The following is a 17479-nucleotide window of genomic DNA, read 5'->3' as shown; positions in this document are numbered from 1 at the left end:
TCTTTTTCGAAATCTAACTTGTTTTTTGGTATTCTTGACTGTTCTTGTATCTACATGAATTATAGTGTTTCAATGTTAGAATAATAACTGTGACACACAGTAGACAGCATTACAAATTCTGAACAGGCTTGGGGGGTTCAGAAACAGATTGCCAATTTTTGTTTTTAACATCATAAAATTTTTTTAGGTCGGTCTTTGGACTTTTGTTCCAATTAGTGGATTCTGTGTGTGTCTAAAATCTGCTACGTGGCTATTAAATGACCAATTCGGACCCCCAAAACCCAAAACGGTATAAAAAAAAACAACAAACAGCTGACTTGTATACATAAGTTGCTGTAGAGAAAACAAACTAATCGTGTGATTCTCCACGAAAAGTTGAGTTTAAATAGATCAAATTACTGCACCGAAAGCTAGAACTATTTAGCCCATTTAAACTAGCATTGCCATTTTGTTTATGTTAAGCAATTTTTGCGCACTTATTATCAATTCTAAGGCAAACACGGAAAAATAGTTTCAACAATTGTTTGGACATCATTAGTCGTACAAGTGCTACAAGATATATTGTATTTATCACAAGCTTGTATAATGGTAACGTGCTTTCTATCCCTGGACGCTATTGGGCCAACCATTACCATGATTTCGATTCAGAATTGAATGTTAATCACGGAATTCAAGTAATTTCTTCAATGGGCATTATAGTTTTTTAACACACGTCACACCCAAAACAAAGTTGGGGCTCTTAAAGCACTTTTTTTCGATTTTCGATTTTGATTCAGTTATTGTCGGGCTTATTTTGTTGGGTTTAATTTTCAGCATGACTGAAATTCAGTTTTGTAAATTTCAACATTAAATTTGATGTAACTTAACCTAAAATAAGAAGCTGACGACACAACAATATTTATTTGTTCGTCAAACCGGCCGTTTTTGTAATAAATAGAATTAACGCGCTGCTGGCGCGCCAGCATATATCACCCATTTTTTCCGTTTCTTCGAAAAGCTATAAGGCCAGCGTAGAAATAAGCTTCATAACTTTCATTCTCGTTCAATTATGAATCGGAATCATGTATTTAAAATGAAATTTAAATTTTGGCTAAAAATGAAAAAGTGAGAAGGCTTATAGCCTTCTCACTTTTGCCAAAATCCGCAAAAAATTAAAACTCTTCGAATGCAATGAAAACCACACAGAACAAGTAAAATTAAACGATGATTTTGATAGAGTGGTTTGTTTTTGCGTCAAACCAATCGTTTTTTAAATAAAGCGAATATTCAAAAGAACGTTAGCGCCGCGTCAGTACGTACCAGCGCTAGCGCGATGCAGCACAAATATTCAATGTATTTAAAAAACGGTTGGCCCAATGAAAAATAACAACATTTTTATGATTTTCACTTAATTTCGAATCAAATTCATCAATCGTTGTAGCTATATCTTATGGTGATCCGTTTTACCCCACAAAAAAAGATATAGGCCTTTTTTTCTGTTTCACTGCTACCGCCATCTACCGGTCGGTAGCAGTAAAACAGCAAGAAATATGGCAATTCGTTTTAACCCCAAAAAAAAAAGAAAAATGCGGAAAAAAAATCACATTTTTTTCTTTGTTCTCCCCGTAGCCATCTACCGGTGAGAGTCGTTATTACAAGCATGTAGGCAATTTGAGTCGCGTGGTGAGTTGAGTAGCGTGGTTGCAGAAAAACGCGTGGCTGGAGAACAATATTTAAAAATGGAATAGATAATAAAAGATAAGGAAGGTAAGTATTAAGATTATTACGTTGGTTTTAAATTATTAATTATTGTTTATTAGATCAAATTATGAACCTGAAGGCTCATTATTGCAGCAGCACAGAGTATTAGATAACAACAAAACAAAGGTTGGTAATACATAATGATTGTATTTGTGTTCTTTTATTCATTTGTGTTTCATAGCTCAAATTTTGAGTCGACATGCTTAGATACTGGAAAAAAAACGAATTAGAACAGGACACTTTCCAAACAGTGAAGGAGGTTTTTCCAAACTCATCCCTAACTGAACGTGAGGATGAGTTGGCATTAGGCGAACACAGTCAGGTACCTAAACTTTTCAAATAAGAATTCAAAATAAGTCAACAATTTAACAAACAGTTATTTATTGTTTAGTTATTCAGCCCACCACCTGACGGTGTGTTAAATTTAAATTCTGTTACTGCTGCACTAAAGGAATCGTTAGTAATAAGTCCATGCAATGAAGGAACTGAACAATTGTGGGACTGTATTTGAGCCTAAAATGGGTGTGGTACGGAACAACAGAAATGGCACGAGTTCAACAGAAAACATGGATTAGGTACTTCTCGGTTTCTTGTCTATTGAAAAAGTATTTTTAATGTTATTATTTTGCATTCACAGAATTTTAGCGGTGGATCAAGTCAAGTTTGGGAGTGTTACAGGATGGAAGAGTCGGCCTGTAGTTGAAAAAACACTGAGAATGCATTACCATTAAGGTATAAGGTAAAGTAATAGAGTAATGCAAATTGTCTAATGAGAACTATCATCATGTGTTAACGAATCTGTACAACGGTGATTCTTTATAGTTCTGTCACAGCTAGATGCCTCAAATAACTCTGCTTCTCTGGCTAAAGAACAACTTGTCGTTTACGTTCAGAGTGTTGGTGAAACTGGGTACTTAAATGGCCCTAAAGATGTTTCACTTCGCTGCGATTGCGGCGATGAACATCATATATGGATGCTTTAGGTATGAAAGGAATTTGCTTCAAATAATTTTGAATTTATGATGAAGCATTTCTCCCCTTTTTGCCAACCATGTCTAATCTACAAAAAAAAAGTTTATCCAATAGGAAAGGATTTTCATATACTGGGAACACTACTATCAACAATGCAACATTCTATGTGTGCTAGTTTATCATTCAAGAGCCTTGTGCAATCATGTTAATCTGCAATTTGTATGCCATTTCCGAAGCCTCCACCAGAAGTTGAATCTTAATTATGTTTTTCTTTTCTCGATTAGTTGAAGCTTAATGGCGTTTTTTTTTTCTCGATATAGGTTAATAGTAACATTGGATCTGAAAAGATTCTTGGTTGGGGCAAGACACTGAATAAATTGTAATAATTGGATGGATGCCATGACATTTCTATACTTCATTCGGATTCCCGACACGGTATTTTATATTAAAAAAATTGAAGTGCATATCTGGGCTCCCTTCTTTTCTGTGGCCCCGTTTCCCTTAAATTTTTAATAAGCCCGTAGGGGGTCATGCCCCTACTGTACGGTATATATAAAAACAACATATACCGAGGTTTGGAGGGCTCTGGCCGGAAAGGGGACGTGGGGTGTCCGCTTAGTCCGATGAAGTCTTCACGGAGGGCGACGTGGCTGCCCACAAATCCGAATTAATGGCTAATCGCTCCTGTAAAAATGTTCCATATCTTCGGCTCTTCTTCCGGCTTCTCTTAGCCAATCACCGGGTAATCTCCCCGGTGGGTCAACAAGGCAGTGTCTCCCCCTGCCTGGGTTGACGGCAACTTCTGAAAGGGCTGTTATGCCTTTTTAGAGTTGCAAAAAAAATTGTAATGTGCAGAGAATTGTCAATAAAATATTTTTTTTTTAAATTTTTTTTGCTAAATTTCATTTTTTTTTCATTATCTTTGTTCGCTGTATTCACATTTTATATTTATGAACTTTTTTTATATTCAGCTTTCTCAATTCATCTTTATTGTTTTTGCCACCTTTGATGGTAAGCATTGTTTCCATTAGTTTATCGTTTATTTGTAGGCATTTAATTAGTATTAATTACTTTAAATTCTTAGTAATTGTACACACCTTAAATTCTTCAATCTAGTTTCAAGGAACAACGTGTAATACCTGGATATTTCCTGAGTCATTTTGTATTTGTATTATGTTTTACTCGTATGGGAATCGATCCCCAGACATTCAGCGTGCAACGCCGACGCTCTAACATTGAGCCACGAGATATATCATATCGCATATCATATGTTATCGTCTAGGATATTTATTCAGTCTTTCACAACTATATGTTTATCTTTCTATTTCTTTCATAAGGTGCATAGCTCTGTGGTAGAGCCTTTAGCTGCGATACCTGTTGTGCTGGGTTCAATCCTCAGTAGCTGTGAAACAGAATAAACGTAGAAAATGAATATATGCAGTATTATTTGAGTTTTATCCTAAGTGTAAATGCAAGTCCGCAGATGACTAGAAAAATTGTCATTATGTATCTCATGGCTCATCAGTAGAGCATCGGCGCGGTACGCCGACCATCCACGGTTCGATCCCTCGGATAATAACTGAATGCTTACAAATAAACGATAAACTAATGGAAACAATGCTTACCATCGAAGGTGGCAAAAACAATAAAGATGAATTGAGAAGGCTGAATATAAAAAAAGTTCATAAATATAAAATGTGAATACAGCGAACAAAGATAATGAAAAAAAAATGAAATTTAGCAAAAAAAATTTAAAAAAAAAATATTTTATTGACAATTCTCTGCACATTACAATTTTTTTTGCAACTCTAAAAAGGCATAACAGCCCTTTCAGAAGTTGCCGTCAACCCAGGCAGGGGGAGACACTGCCTTGTTGACCCACCGGGGAGATTACCCGGTGATTGGCTAAGAGAAGCCGGAAGAAGAGCCGAAGATATGGAACATTTTTACAGGAGCGATTAGCCATTAATTCGGATTTGTGGGCAGCCACGTCGCCCTCCGTGAAGACTTCATCGGACTAAGCGGACACCCCACGTCCCCTTTCCGGCCAGAGCCCTCCAAACCTCGGTATATGTTGTTTTTATATATACCGTACAGTAGGGGCATGACCCCCTACGGGCTTATTAAAAATTTAAGGGAAACGGGGCCACAGAAAAGAAGGGAGCCCAGATATGCACTTCAATTTTTTAAATATAAAATACCGTGTCGGGAATCCGAATGAAGTATAGAAATGTCATGGCATCCATCCAATTATTACAATTTATTCAGTGTCTTGCCCCAACCAAGAATCTTTTCAGATCCAATGTTACTATTAACCTATATCGATAAAAAAAAACGCCATTAAGCTTCAACTAATCGAGAAAAGAAAAACATAATTAAGATTCAACTTCTGGTGGAGGCTTCGGAAATGGCATACAAATTGCAGATTAACATGATTGCACAAGGCTCTTGAATGATAAACTAGCACACATAGAATGTTGCATTGTTGATAGTAGTGTTCCCAGTATATGAAAATCCTTTCCTATTGGATAAACTTTTTTTTTGTAGATTAGACATGGTTGGCAAAAAGGGGAGAAATGCTTCATCATAAATTCAAAATTATTTGAAGCAAATTCCTTTCATACCTAAAGCATCCATATATGATGTTCATCGCCGCAATCGCAGCGAAGTGAAACATCTTTAGGGCCATTTAAGTACCCAGTTTCACCAACACTCTGAACGTAAACGACAAGTTGTTCTTTAGCCAGAGAAGCAGAGTTATTTGAGGCATCTAGCTGTGACAGAACTATAAAGAATCACCGTTGTACAGATTCGTTAACACATGATGATAGTTCTCATTAGACAATTTGCATTACTCTATTACTTTACCTTATACCTTAATGGTAATGCATTCTCAGTGTTTTTTCAACTACAGGCCGACTCTTCCATCCTGTAACACTCCCAAACTTGACTTGATCCACCGCTAAAATTCTGTGAATGCAAAATAATAACATTAAAAATAATTTCTGCGACAGAAAAGAAACCAAGAAGTACCTAATCCATGTTTGATGTTGAACTCATGCCATTTCTGAGTTTTCGTACCACACCTATTTTCGGCAGTCTTTATGGTAATATTAATCAAAGCCACACGTACCACTATGAAATGGATGTTAAAAAGCAAATAAAAATCAGTTGAGATGCATATCAGGAGAATCAGAAGAGACCTCAATGAACTTCAGTTATTTTTTTTCCCTATAGTACTTAGTGACATAGCATAAAAAGATATGCCCTGCCTCAATTCAGAACCATAGACCAACAGAAAAGAACACAGAAATGTAGCTGTGAAAGCAGATCACTTTAGAACACAGAATCAGGTATAGATCATCTAAGGGTAGACCTAAAATGAAAAGACAAAAATATTGGGCATAATGGCAGTTTACCAAACATTGCAGCAAAATAAAATAATTGTCAAAGAAAAGCATGCAGCATTGCACACTTGGATTGCCAAAATGGATAAGTTTGATGCAATACATGGTAGTCCGTTTCATCGGCCGGTAGATGGCGATAGCAGTGAAACAGATAAATGGCCGATATTTGTTTTTTGGGTAAAACGGATTGCCGGAATATCTTGATTTTTGAAAGAAAATGAAAAAAATCGGCAAGCCCGACTTTTCTTGTCGGGCTTAATTTCTCTCCCGTTTTTTCGTTTTTCTGAAAAGTGAGAAGGCTATAGCCTTCCCACTTTTGTCAAAATTCAGAAAAAATTTAAACTCTTCGAATGCAATAAAAATCACACAGAACAAGAGAAATTAAGCCTGACAAGAAAGAAGAGAACTTTGAATAAACGGAACGAGCCTACGACAATGATCTCAGTGAGTTTCAAAAAATTAGGCAACGCGTGCCACTCGTGGGAAGCATAGATGCGAGCGATGAAGAGGCATTTCCGTTTTTTTTTTTTTTTTTTTTTTTTTTTTTTTTTTTTTTTTTTTTTTTTTTTTTTTTTTTTTTTTTTTTGGGGGGGGGGGGGGGGGGGGGGGGGGTCTCACTTCAATAATAATACTAAGTATGTGCCACTGACTTCATAGTCGCGGATCCAACCTTTCCTTTTGGGCGACGTCGAGGTTCATTGCGGGGATCATTGCGGCTGATATTATTTTCCTAGTTGAATAAACGCCTGCGGCACGACGATGGCGGCAACTGATGGCCGTCAATAAGGTCTATCCTATTTTTAAAACTTTCCTTCAGGACAGTTTGGAACAACAGACAATCCACACGATTAAGAATACTATTTCTGTATTACATCGTTGGACCTACGTAGCATTTACTTACATCATCCATCAATAGTATTCTTTTGTCTGGTCTCTAAGGCTGCAGAAGGATGTATAGACACTCCAGTTCTATTCATTATAGCTCTTCTTAACATTTCCTACCAACAAGTGAGGGAATGTTTAGATAGGTCAGAATACAGGCCAAATTATCACACATAAAGAGCGTTATTTGACACTGATCGATTCACCGTATGGGACATCAGAGTTCACTGACGAAAAGATAATATATATAATTTAATAAGGCTTTTTGATAATTTTCAATAACAATTAGCTGGCCTTAGGGAAATGAACAGTTAACCGATGTCTGGACAGTTTGTCACGACGGGAAAAGGTTTTGTCGCATTGGTCACAACTGAGTCGTTCCCCGGTATGGATAACGTGATGGCGGCTCAATTTGTCTTTGGTGACAAACGTCTGACCACACAATTCACATCGAAAAGCTCTTGTTCCTGAATGAATAAGTTGATGACGATCAAGTCGGTACTTGCTTATGAAGGATTTAAAGCATAAGCCACATTCAAAGGGAAGCTCTCCGGAATGGATGCGAAGGTGAGTTCTCAATCGACTGCCATCGTGAAAGGCACGGCCACACTCTCGGCATTGAAAAGATCGGTTGCGCGAAGGTGGTAGTGCAGTTTCTACTGGATTAGATGAATGTCGTCGGCTCCAAGAAGTGTCCGGAGTTGGTATAGCAAAAGCCGCTGGGAGTCTTGGCGATGTCGTCTGTGCTATTTGGTCGCTGCCTTCGCTGTGGCGGTGACAAAAGTTTATTGGTGGATACGAATCCCTTGCTGGAGAAGCTTCTAACCTGGCTTGTCCAGCCTTATAGCTGTCAATAGTGGATTTAAAATAATGAATAAAAACAATAGCTTAAGAAATGTTTTTTAAAATTTACAAATGTGAAACAGAAAAAAAGTTTTTCAAAACCAATTACCTGGTGCTAAAAGAAAGCCGTACTTTTAATGCACTTGGCTCTTCGTTGTTCCCATGATCATTGTCATCTGAACTGCTGCTGTCTTGATCTGCAGATGGCTGCAATGGTAATGAAGAAATGAATAAAGATTGCTTGTACTGTATTGCTAAGGTAATAAGAAATCTTTCAAGTAAGTCAACAAATAAGTTGCATATGATTCCATCACCAATCTATTGTAACCAATGGATTGTTGAGAGCTTCACTATGTTTTTAAGTAACCAACATAAGCAAAATTTTGAGAAGTTAGTTGTAATTTCGGTGTAACAATCACAGTATAGTAAACCATAGCTTTAGACAACGTAATGGGTGATTAAGTATATAGTCGTGGTTATTGAGCGAAAAAATTACTATAGAATGAGTTTTAAAGATTTGCGTAATTTTTTTTTATTACTTGCATCTTTTGTTGAAAAATACCAAGGACTAAGAACAATAGCTAATATACATTCTTTAAACTGTTGCTAATGTATCTGGAAATGAAGCAGATGTTACCTTTTTGTCGCTATAGCGGTGTGAGGGCATTTTTTTAAACGTAGAAAATGTTACAGAAAACCATACGACATTTTGTTTGTGCGAAGATAAACAAAAAAACGAACCAAAACAAAGCAATGGCGGAAAAAGGAGGTGGGGAAAGTTATGTGATGGCTTGTACTAAAGCGTAGCTATAGTACCAAACCACCGATTGCCAATAGAATTTTCTTTTTGAAGAAAACTGCAGCTTATCGTAAAGCTAAGATGATTTTGCTGTGAAACGAAATATGTTCTAAAAGTGCCTAAAGTTGTTTAAATGAAAATGCCCAGCTTCTCATTTCCTCAAAAAAAAAGCGTATTGAAATAAGTTCTACTAGATGGCCTTGCAGACTATATTTACAAAAGCGTTAACGAAAACAGAAAGCAGATTTCCGTTTAAGAAGTTTTGTTCCTGATGGGGGATTCAAAATTGTTTGACGAAAGGGGATTGTTTTAAGTGTACCATGGAGAATACTACAGGAAAAATTGGTTCAGGGGAGAGCCGGTCTACCAATATGCAAATTTCTTCTAGTCTTTCCTATCCCAGTAATGTTCCTATGTGCTACCCTCCTCAACCATCACTTAGTTCGCCGTTAGCAGAGGGAAATCATGGAACACAACCTACAGCAAACTACCTAGTTCCTCCATCTATGGCATCACCTTCTAGTTGCCTAACTACACAGCAAATGTATTCAAATTACCCCAGCCCATATTACCGTTCTATGCTTGCTGGATCCCAGCAAAGTAGCATGAGTAGCTATTATGGCACCATTTTACCTCCTTCACATCATTCCTCTGCATTCTATGGGACTTTTTACAACCCTAATTCACCATCAGTGTATCCCAGTGGCCAGCCTCCAATAAATCCAATAAACTACTATTCACCATCACTCTACATGCAGAATCATGAAACGATGTGGCCAAACAGTAACTCAAGTTCCCAGCCTGCCCCATCAAAAAGGACATATCCATATGACAGCAGCAATGTTAGCCAACTTCCTTCCTGTAGTAAGGTCTCCTCATCAGTTATACCAGCAAGTTCCTTAGCTGAAACAAGACTTGTTCTTCAAGAGGAAACACCAACCCATTCCTTAGTACAGCTTGAGGTACTTCAGTTTTCTAGCAAAAAATATAATGCTGAAATTGAACAAAATAAAAATTCTGATTCATCTTTACCGTTTTTGACTCAATAATTCAATTAAACTTGTAGATTCCGTCGAGCTCATCGATGTTATCATCTTTACCAGCGTGTTCCTCGTCGGCTGTAGAGTCTGCTGCCAAAGAAACTGATTTTATATGTAGAGGCCTAGAGCGAACTGCCTCGAAGTGCGGCACACCTGAATCACCCGAAGACGATGAAAGCTCTGTAACCGATAAAGAATCACTTGAAGAATCTGAAGATGAATTGAATCAGGATGAAGAATCTTCGTCAAGCTACTCGTCCTCTTATACTGAGTCATATACAAGTGAAGATTTAATTCCGATTGACGATGAAGATATCCTGGAAAATGTGCCGGAAAATATTCTGAATGACACTTCGTTTGGGGATATTGACCGCGCAAAAGATTTAGTCGATGAAGATCTCCAGTGCCTACTGTGTAACAATTTCGATCATCTTATTCCTAGACTTGACATCGCCATTAAGTTGGAACCTGTAGTCGGTGAACCCATTTCCAAATCTTCTGTTTTACTATGTACCCAGTGTGATCTCATGGTGGGTACAAATATATTTGTACACTTCTTGGAATTACCTTTTGATCTGTTACCCAATAAAATGGTTTCTGTTACTTTAATAGCTCGAACGTTATTTATCGTTAGAAAAAGAGGTCCACTCCCTACAAGCACAAATTCAGTCCATGTACCAGAACAACAAACATCCTGACAAACAGGATGAAGCCCAGTACTGCGCTTTGCCGTCTGCAGAAACTGATCAAGATATGTGTATCAATGAAACTTACACGACTTCGCAGCTGCAAAATCCGTTGTCTACAGCGGACGTAGGTCATCAATCAACTCCTGAAGAATTTGAATCAGCACGCCAACTCGATGTAATGGATGCCGTTATCAGCAAAGAAACAGATCAAATCAACGAAGTACTGGAGCACGCAACAGATGCAGAGGTCCTCAAGCCTCATGGCTGTCATGAGTGTGGGAAATTTTACTCGGACATCAGAGGTTTGCAGCGCCACAGGAAAACACATAGGATTGAAGAATCGAATGACAATCATTTGCCAGGCCAGGGGACTAGGCATGAGGATACGATTCCATTACAGTGCCAACAGTGTCCTCGACAATTCCAGCGCCGCTCCCATTACCTCTATCATGTCAAAATACACCATGGACCACGTGAATTTAAGTGCCAAATTTGCGACAAAGCCTTCGCCAGTCGAGGAGCATTGACTACCCATGGACGTATCCACTCTGGAGAAAAGCCGTACGAATGCGAAACATGTGGTCGGAGATTTAATGTTAACAGCAACTTACTTGCGCACGTGCCGAAGTGTACTGGTGTGTTACCCTTCAAATGTGATCACTGCGATAAAGCTTTTGCGACAAGGTCGTTGTATAAAACCCACGTAAAGGTACTCTGCTTCTAAATGTCTGTAAAATTTGTATAAGAAACATTAAACCGATTGTTTATGCTAGGCTCATCAAGGAGAATTTGCCATGAAGTGCAGTGATTGTGGCATGGGGTAAATTGTTCTTTTATCTTTTCAGCTGAAAAAAAGATAAATAAAATCCCATTTCGCTATTAGGTTCTCTAAAAGGAGTCACCTTGTAGCGCATCAGCGGACCCATACGAAAGAAAAGCCTTACCAAGTAATGCTAGGGAAAAATTAAAATTCTTCAAATATTTACCGTAACGACGTTAATTTGGAAATCTTGTTGTAGTGTCCAGTTTGCGGAAAAGCATTTTCAAGCATCGGGAATTGCAACAGCCATGCAAAAACTCACGCAGACGAGCGGAAATTCGTTTGTGAAATGTGCGGGAAAAAATTTGCAAGGCGACAAGCACTTGAAATGCACCTCAACAGGCATACGGGAGTGAAACCCTTCAAATGTGACGAATGCAGTAGATCTTTCCATGACGCCAGCAACCTAATAAACCATAAAAAAACACATCGGCCAAATAGCTGAATCATTTACGATAAGATGTGAAGAATCTGGCACAGGTATGTTTGGCTACAGTTCTCTGTATTGATTAACGTCTACAGCCCACGACAACTGTTCGCGCCCATTACGCCCTATTATTCCAAGAAAATCGTGATATATACTGTAAATGTAACGGAAAGAATATTACGGATAATACAACGTATTTGCGAATACAGACATAAAAGTAAAATTGATTGAACTTCTCCGTTGTCAATCAGTAACAGTAATTAATACTACCGGCACTGGATTCTTGCAGTGAATATCCCGTCAACAGCAAGACGCATCTTAAACGTCACTTGTGATACATCATCCGTCCATTTCTATACCGTTCTCCGACCGATCAGACTATGGACATTTCTTAATATTTATGTACATAGTAATATATAATAACAGACTATTGACAAAAGAAAAATCGTTTCGAATACTATAGGGTACAGAATTACATATCCGAATATAAACGCAAATAAAAAGAGGCAGAGAAAAAGGTAAAGCAATCTCTTACTTCCAAAAGGATATCGCACTGATTTACGGGCGGTTAGCGAGAGACGGAACGTAACGTATATGCCAAACATATCGCAGCGACTAGGTACGTGTAAAGACTCCCACCCGCCATAATTTTTTCACTGGGACGAGGAACGACTCTCGAGATCGTTTCTAAATGCTCACATTTCCATAGTTGGCAGCGCTGTGCGACTTGTGACGAATACATCACCTTGAGTCCTTCCGTCGACCGAGAGATCCTGAACCGTCGCTAATTCATCCATTTCGCTGGCCGGTGGCCCGGTCCGTGTACTCACAATTTTGAAAGCAGATACCTTTGCGCGCTGGTACGCCATTATGGTATTCAACCCCAGAAATCTAAACAAATAGGAAAATATTACGCCAATGACTTCGATCAACAGACTACGGACATCTTACCTGCAGCAGATATACACAATGAGGAGAGCGACGCTAACGGCAAGGAGCCGAATACCAGAGTCTTCATATAACTTAATAATAGCACAAGCTCCTCCGATGGAGCCACTCATGAGTAGTACAAGACCGGCAGTCTGAGCCCAATGCCAAGGAGTGATTGCCATGTTGATCTGGCTCCAAGCATGACTCTTTGCCTCCACTTGATACGGCGTCCGGCAAACTTTGCAAATCAAAGCCGATGGATTGTTGGCGCTCTGTGCAAGACATAGAAATCAAATAAAAAATTCTTGCCGACGTCTTATTTATGTGCTCTTTTACCTCAATCAGCCAGCGCTTTAGACATTCGTGGTGGACAGCACCAACGTCTCCTTTGCAAGAGCAGGGGAAGATCATTGAACCAGCATCTGTTGTATCAGTATCGTAGCAAATCCAGCATTCTGCTTTCCTATCTCCGTTTGCGTCTATTCAGAAGGACACGAATGCATGTTTTCACGCTACATCTCCTTTTTTTAGTAATTTTATTTACCTTGAGTTTTGGAAGGAGCGTCTTCCGCATTACGTGTTGTTAGCTCTAATGAAGTAGCAATATCAAATTTCTTTAAGATTTTCTTGGGATTCAGAATCCATAACTGATCCGGCCTAAAGAAAATTGAAGAAAAAAAAAATCGTCACGGAACTCGAAAGGAAATTTAGTTCATTTTTCACCTCATGCAATTCCAGAGAACGCAAGGAAACCACAAAGCTACTCCGAGTTCAACCAGGCGGAAAACGACGTCGAAAACATTACGGCTTTCCAGCGGCACCTTCTTTTTCCAGAATTCGCCGAGGATTTCAGAAAGCAGGAAACATACCGTGATCAATAACATCATGGCTTGCGAGACGAGACCAAGTCGTGACTGGTGAAGTTGGGCTGTATCAATGGACTGCCGGAATGGAACAGGAGTCCGTCCATGGATAACCTGAAGGTGATCAAAGAATCATAAGTCACCACCTTCCGCATCTTGTTTTAAAGCAATGGCCAAAAGCAACTGAGATATTGAGGACACAAGGCAAAGAACGATAATATGCATGCCTCCTCTTTCATGAGATGCACAGTGACTTCTTTCTCCTCTTCGACATCTTTATCAGTAACGTGGTCAGCATGATCCGGGGAAGAAGCGATAACAAATGAGGACAGACAGGCGGGTGAAGACGACGACGTAATGGTTTTGAACGACATAATCCCCAACGGAATGCTGGATTCTCCTTCATGCAAAAAGCCACCACGAACCTATTGGAGGAGAAAATAGAGACGATTCCAGAACACAAAAACAGCTAAGCTTCACGAAAACGGCGAATCCCGGTAATGCTATTGGAGAGACGACCCGAAAAAGAAATGAATACCTTGAAGTAGACTTCGACGCCATAGATCAAAAAGAAAATGACCACGATGAACATCAGAACCGCATAACATCCGTTAAATACATTGGTAAAGAATCTCTGCAACGAAAATAAAATGAAGTTTACAACCATTTGCAAACGACAAAAAAAATGAATAAATTTCATTTGAAATGATCAAAATAAAACAAAAGGCCTGTAGCCTGACATCAGGTCCCGAAAAACCACACAAGTTTTGGCTCACACCTAAAAAGGATTTAAGGTCTTCCTAATGGACCAAATCAGACACTGGGTTTAGACTAAGGTCAGACTGCAACTTCCATACCTTGTCTTCTTCCGAATGGATTTGCGTGTTGGTGATGACCAATTCCGCAATTAATAGACTGTACGTGATGATGTTGAAGGCCAGAAAGCCCAAAAAGGACTTGGACAGGAAGGGTGGCCTCTCTTGAACGTCACGCAAGTGGAATACCTGATGAAAAAAGAAACAGAAAGCGTCCGATATAGTTTATAACAGGAATACTGCAAGAAATCGGAAAAATTTACTGTGAAAAATTTCTTGAGTTTAGTCCGTATTCGTGCTAAATGTAAATGCTTTATCAATTACCTCTGCCCAGAAACAGACAATTAAGGAGGCTCCAGTCAACAAAACCGGATAGTAAGCACTCAGGAGACTTGATGACCATTCATCTGTTGTCGCCTATTTTGTTCAAAAGTTGATTAAAATCTGACAAAATGGAAGACAAGCAGTATAACGCAATTCAAATAATTTACAGGATATGCAAAATAGAGTCCACGTAAGAGAGCAGCTAAGAAGACCAGTATGTATAGAAACTTTTGATTCGTGATCCGGCATGCTCTGAGGATGGATGGTGTCTTTAGCCGAGCGTATTCGGCATGGATGCAAATAAATAACTGGATCAAAGACGTTGCGGCCACTAGAAGAAAAACACTAGCGAAACCAACATGATAGCTGACATTCGGTTCAGCACACTCGACACCTTCAAACTGAATCTGGTTTATAAAGGAAAAATAAACTGTTAAAAGACAAAGGTTAAACATGGTGAGATATTAAACCCACCTCACAAAAACAAGTTCCATTATAACACTCTCCATGAGAACAGTTCGCCTTGCAGTAGGACTGCAAATCCGATGAATTCTCCCCCCAACCCATTAGTTGTCCGAGCAATTTAACTCCCACGCTGACGGATCCAACGCCAAAATTGCCAACAGTACCTCTTCCAATGTTACTTCCACTTGTGATGGCTCTTATTCCCAAAGAATGAACGGCCGTCGTAAGCCGAGAAACACTTCCTACCATGGTAGTGGTAATGGGGATGAGTTGAATGGCGAGTGTAACGGCCTTTTTCGCCCTGGTTAACAACGAATCAGTGATTAGTTTCGAAATATAAAGTTAAGACGAGGACGGTTTTAGTCAACCTTAAAGGGATTCAAAGTTACAACTAATAATCAGTGCTAACTGCTGGAGAGGCACATATAACTACTATTTCCATAGCTTAACCTCAAATACATTCATAATCTCCAAGATAATTTTTTACTTTTTTTGTAACAACTACCATCAGGACTACACAGTAACTAATCAAGCATTATGAGTAATAATAACAAGTGCTCCGCTCCAGCTGGGACAAAACTTTCCATTACTTGAAACATAGGCTAAAAATAGTATCACCACTATCCCAATTTGGTTTGAAATTCATGGTTCCCTTGTACTAAAATGTTTAAGTTAGCAAACACATAGATCATAAATACTAAATAATCGAAATGTTTTGCAAAAGTAGAGATTGATCACTCAATGAACACTTTTGATGCACAGCCACTTTCACCATTCACATGCAAAGAGTTTTCACCAGTACTTTGGGTAACAAGAAGCAGCAAAATGTGTGAATCCATGTTAAAACAATCCACAAGGGTTTCAAATAGTGTGTTCGTTCCTTGGTGACCAAAACATGTGTGTGAGAGAGAGAGGAGAAAACTTCCTTCTAGGATATTTTAACAACCCTGACCCAGAATAAGAACTGTTGCCAAGAGAAGAAATACCTGCTCTATGCCACCTTCCTTTTATCTGTCCAACAGCCTAATGAAATAGGGAAATGACAAATATCTAGTAGGTTCAAATATACGTTATCTTAAATAAAATGGATAAGGCAAATTGACTAACTGTCAACGGGCACAGTACTTCACGTAAACAAAGAACTTTGAGGCGAGAGGGTTATGCATCAACTTTTTGGCTTCTCTATACACCTGCTTATTATCTAAAACGTAGCTTGGCTTTGATCTTACCGTCAAATAATACTGAATTCGCCAGAGTTGATTGAGATTGGGCAACTTTTGTCAGTATTTTCAGTGGACAAAAAGATCTCCTTCTCTGAATCGATTTGTACTATCGACAATCGATATAGCTTTTTTGTTATTGAATTTTTGCTCGAAACAAACTAGATAGAATTTCTAGCAGATTGTAAATCGAGGTTGCGATTTTAAGTCACATGTAATACAGAACTGGCTACGGGCAAATATTATGAATCGTATCTTTCCTTTGTTTGTTTGGAAATCAACGTTACTGTCCCCAGGTGTCTCTTATGCGCCCACTTTCACAAAATTCAAATCTAATTAGTTTTGGTCGAATAAAGAACGTTCACCACATATAATAATTTTACGCGAAAAGCACATGAGAAAAATGCCTACCTGCAACAAATTCGCACGAGGTTGTTTTAGCCATCCAAAAAGCGTTATGTAACCAAATTATATGGGCATACTGTTCACGGCTCTTTCTGCAGAGGAACTAGTAAACAACAAAAGGGTTTTCACTTGTAGCTGTTTTCTCCAATACTAGTGACCTCCTTTTTCCTTTTGTTACTCTTAAATACACAACACAACAGCTGTTGGTAAAACCATACAGTTCTTAATAGAAAAAAAAAAGATTTTAAAGGCAGAGCGTCTCGATTTCTCTCCGGCTTCAAATGAATATAAAACTCAGTGTCTCTTTTCTTTTGGTCGCTTGATTGATCACGTGGAAGAAGTTGCGTACTATTACTTTACACACGACGTAATTTTTGGGATCGAGCACGCTATATTTATTTTACTAGGTAGGGTTTTGTACACTGTAGCTAGGGAAAGTTCGCAACAGCAAGAAAGAATTGTAAAATCCTGAATTATTTTTTACACAATGTCACACTGAAACTGAGCTCCGTACACGCAGTACAACCAGCTTTTAGTGAGCCGATTCGAAAACAAAATCCAACAATTAACTCCCTATGATGCCTGAAAGTCACAAAGATTTCGCTTATAGTTTTAAGTCATTACTTGAACTTTTGCCAGAGTAAGACGTACTTTTAGCTTTCACTTTTTCAGATCGTTTAAGGACTTTCACTGGCCGTAAGCCACGAATGAATTTGCCTTAAGAGCGCATGCCAGTTTCGAAATCCAATCTTATCGTGAACTCTGGCGATCTCCTTATCGGCAAAGCAAATATAATTGACTAAGGTTTTCAGTGCAGATGTCCTTAGTCAAAGGTGGT

General features: G+C 38.7%; 3 protein-coding genes and 2 long non-coding RNA genes across 11 annotated transcripts; 2 read left to right on the top strand and 3 right to left on the bottom strand.

Moving 5' to 3' along the window:
- Positions 1-2391: 2391 nt before the first annotated feature.
- Positions 2392-3560, top strand: LOC130692394 (uncharacterized). The gene is made up of 3 exons (XR_009001391.1): positions 2392-2479; positions 2563-2960; positions 3033-3560. It is a non-coding gene; the product is annotated as an uncharacterized LOC130692394 (long non-coding RNA).
- Positions 3561-4500: 940 nt separating this feature from the next.
- Positions 4501-6162, bottom strand: LOC130692391 (uncharacterized). Of its 2 annotated transcripts, XR_009001388.2 has the most exons (5): positions 5746-6162; positions 5581-5682; positions 5337-5497; positions 5100-5233; positions 4501-5028 (listed from the first exon to the last, which is right to left on the bottom strand). It is a non-coding gene; the product is annotated as an uncharacterized LOC130692391 (long non-coding RNA). The 2 variants fall into 2 exon arrangements; XR_009001387.2 differs by having other exon boundaries at positions 5100-5497.
- An 896-nt stretch (positions 6163-7058) lies between these two features.
- On the bottom strand, positions 7059-8632 carry LOC130692367 (zinc finger protein 19-like). Its single transcript, XM_057515473.1, has 3 exons — positions 8482-8632; positions 7954-8051; positions 7059-7848 (listed from the first exon to the last, which is right to left on the bottom strand). Exons 1-3 carry the CDS (start codon positions 8509-8511, stop codon positions 7287-7289), a joined length of 690 nt encoding a protein of 229 aa, XP_057371456.1. The 5' UTR covers positions 8512-8632; the 3' UTR covers positions 7059-7286.
- Positions 8633-8861: 229 nt separating this feature from the next.
- Positions 8862-11637, top strand: LOC130692225 (zinc finger protein 383-like). Its single transcript, XM_057515300.2, has 6 exons — positions 8862-9605; positions 9710-10213; positions 10296-11081; positions 11146-11192; positions 11256-11319; positions 11392-11637. The coding sequence occupies exons 1-6, from the start codon at positions 8964-8966 to the stop codon at positions 11635-11637; spliced, it is 2289 nt and encodes a 762-aa protein (XP_057371283.1). The 5' UTR covers positions 8862-8963.
- A 38-nt stretch (positions 11638-11675) lies between these two features.
- Positions 11676-17314, bottom strand: LOC130692335 (uncharacterized). Of its 6 annotated transcripts, none has more exons than XM_057515425.2 (12): positions 16648-17314; positions 15026-15317; positions 14719-14958; positions 14552-14644; positions 14270-14416; positions 13951-14046; positions 13640-13837; positions 13273-13526; positions 13094-13206; positions 12886-13028; positions 12571-12821; positions 11676-12510 (listed from the first exon to the last, which is right to left on the bottom strand). In XM_057515425.2, exons 2-12 carry the CDS (start codon positions 15263-15265, stop codon positions 12315-12317), a joined length of 1971 nt encoding a protein of 656 aa, XP_057371408.1. In that variant the 5' UTR covers positions 15266-15317; positions 16648-17314; the 3' UTR covers positions 11676-12314. The 6 variants fall into 6 exon arrangements, with proteins under 6 accessions (XP_057371408.1, XP_057371409.1, XP_057371412.1 ...); XM_057515426.2 differs by lacking the exon at positions 16648-17314 and adding an exon at positions 16246-16402; XM_057515429.2 differs by lacking the exon at positions 16648-17314 and adding an exon at positions 16003-16026.
- Positions 17315-17479: the final 165 nt, after the last annotated feature.

Source organism: Daphnia carinata, chromosome 1 (assembly GCF_022539665.2).
Source record: "Daphnia carinata strain CSIRO-1 chromosome 1, CSIRO_AGI_Dcar_HiC_V3, whole genome shotgun sequence".
Taxonomy (NCBI): Eukaryota; Metazoa; Arthropoda; class Branchiopoda; order Diplostraca; family Daphniidae; genus Daphnia; species Daphnia carinata.
The sequence above is the reverse complement of the archived record's forward strand: the minus strand, read 5'-3'. Positions and strand labels throughout refer to the sequence as shown.

Bases quoted from the DNA above. Each gene is read 5' to 3' on its own strand.
- LOC130692367 (XM_057515473.1), bottom strand. From the start codon at position 8,511: ATGCCCTCACACCGCTATAGCGACAAAAAG. The intron at 8,052-8,481 runs GTAACATCTGCT...TTACCATTGCAG, and splicing joins ACCGCTATAGCGACAAAAAG to CCATCTGCAGATCAAGACAG. The intron at 7,849-7,953 runs GTAATTGGTTTT...CACTATTGACAG, and splicing joins CGGCTTTCTTTTAGCACCAG to CTATAAGGCTGGACAAGCCA.
- LOC130692225 (XM_057515300.2), top strand. From the start codon at position 8,964: ATGGAGAATACTACAGGAAAAATTGGTTCAGGGGAGAGCCGGTCTACC. The intron at 11,082-11,145 runs GTACTCTGCTTC...TGTTTATGCTAG, and splicing joins TGTATAAAACCCACGTAAAG to GCTCATCAAGGAGAATTTGC. The intron at 11,193-11,255 runs GTAAATTGTTCT...TTTCGCTATTAG, and splicing joins TGCAGTGATTGTGGCATGGG to GTTCTCTAAAAGGAGTCACC.
- LOC130692335 (XM_059497227.1), bottom strand. From the start codon at position 15,791: ATGGTGAAAGTGGCTGTGCATCAAAA. The intron at 14,645-14,718 runs GTAAATTATTTG...TGAACAAAATAG, and splicing joins GACTCTATTTTGCATATCCT to GCGACAACAGATGAATGGTC. The intron at 13,527-13,639 runs GCATGCATATTA...GATCACCTTCAG, and splicing joins TGCATCTCATGAAAGAGGAG to GTTATCCATGGACGGACTCC.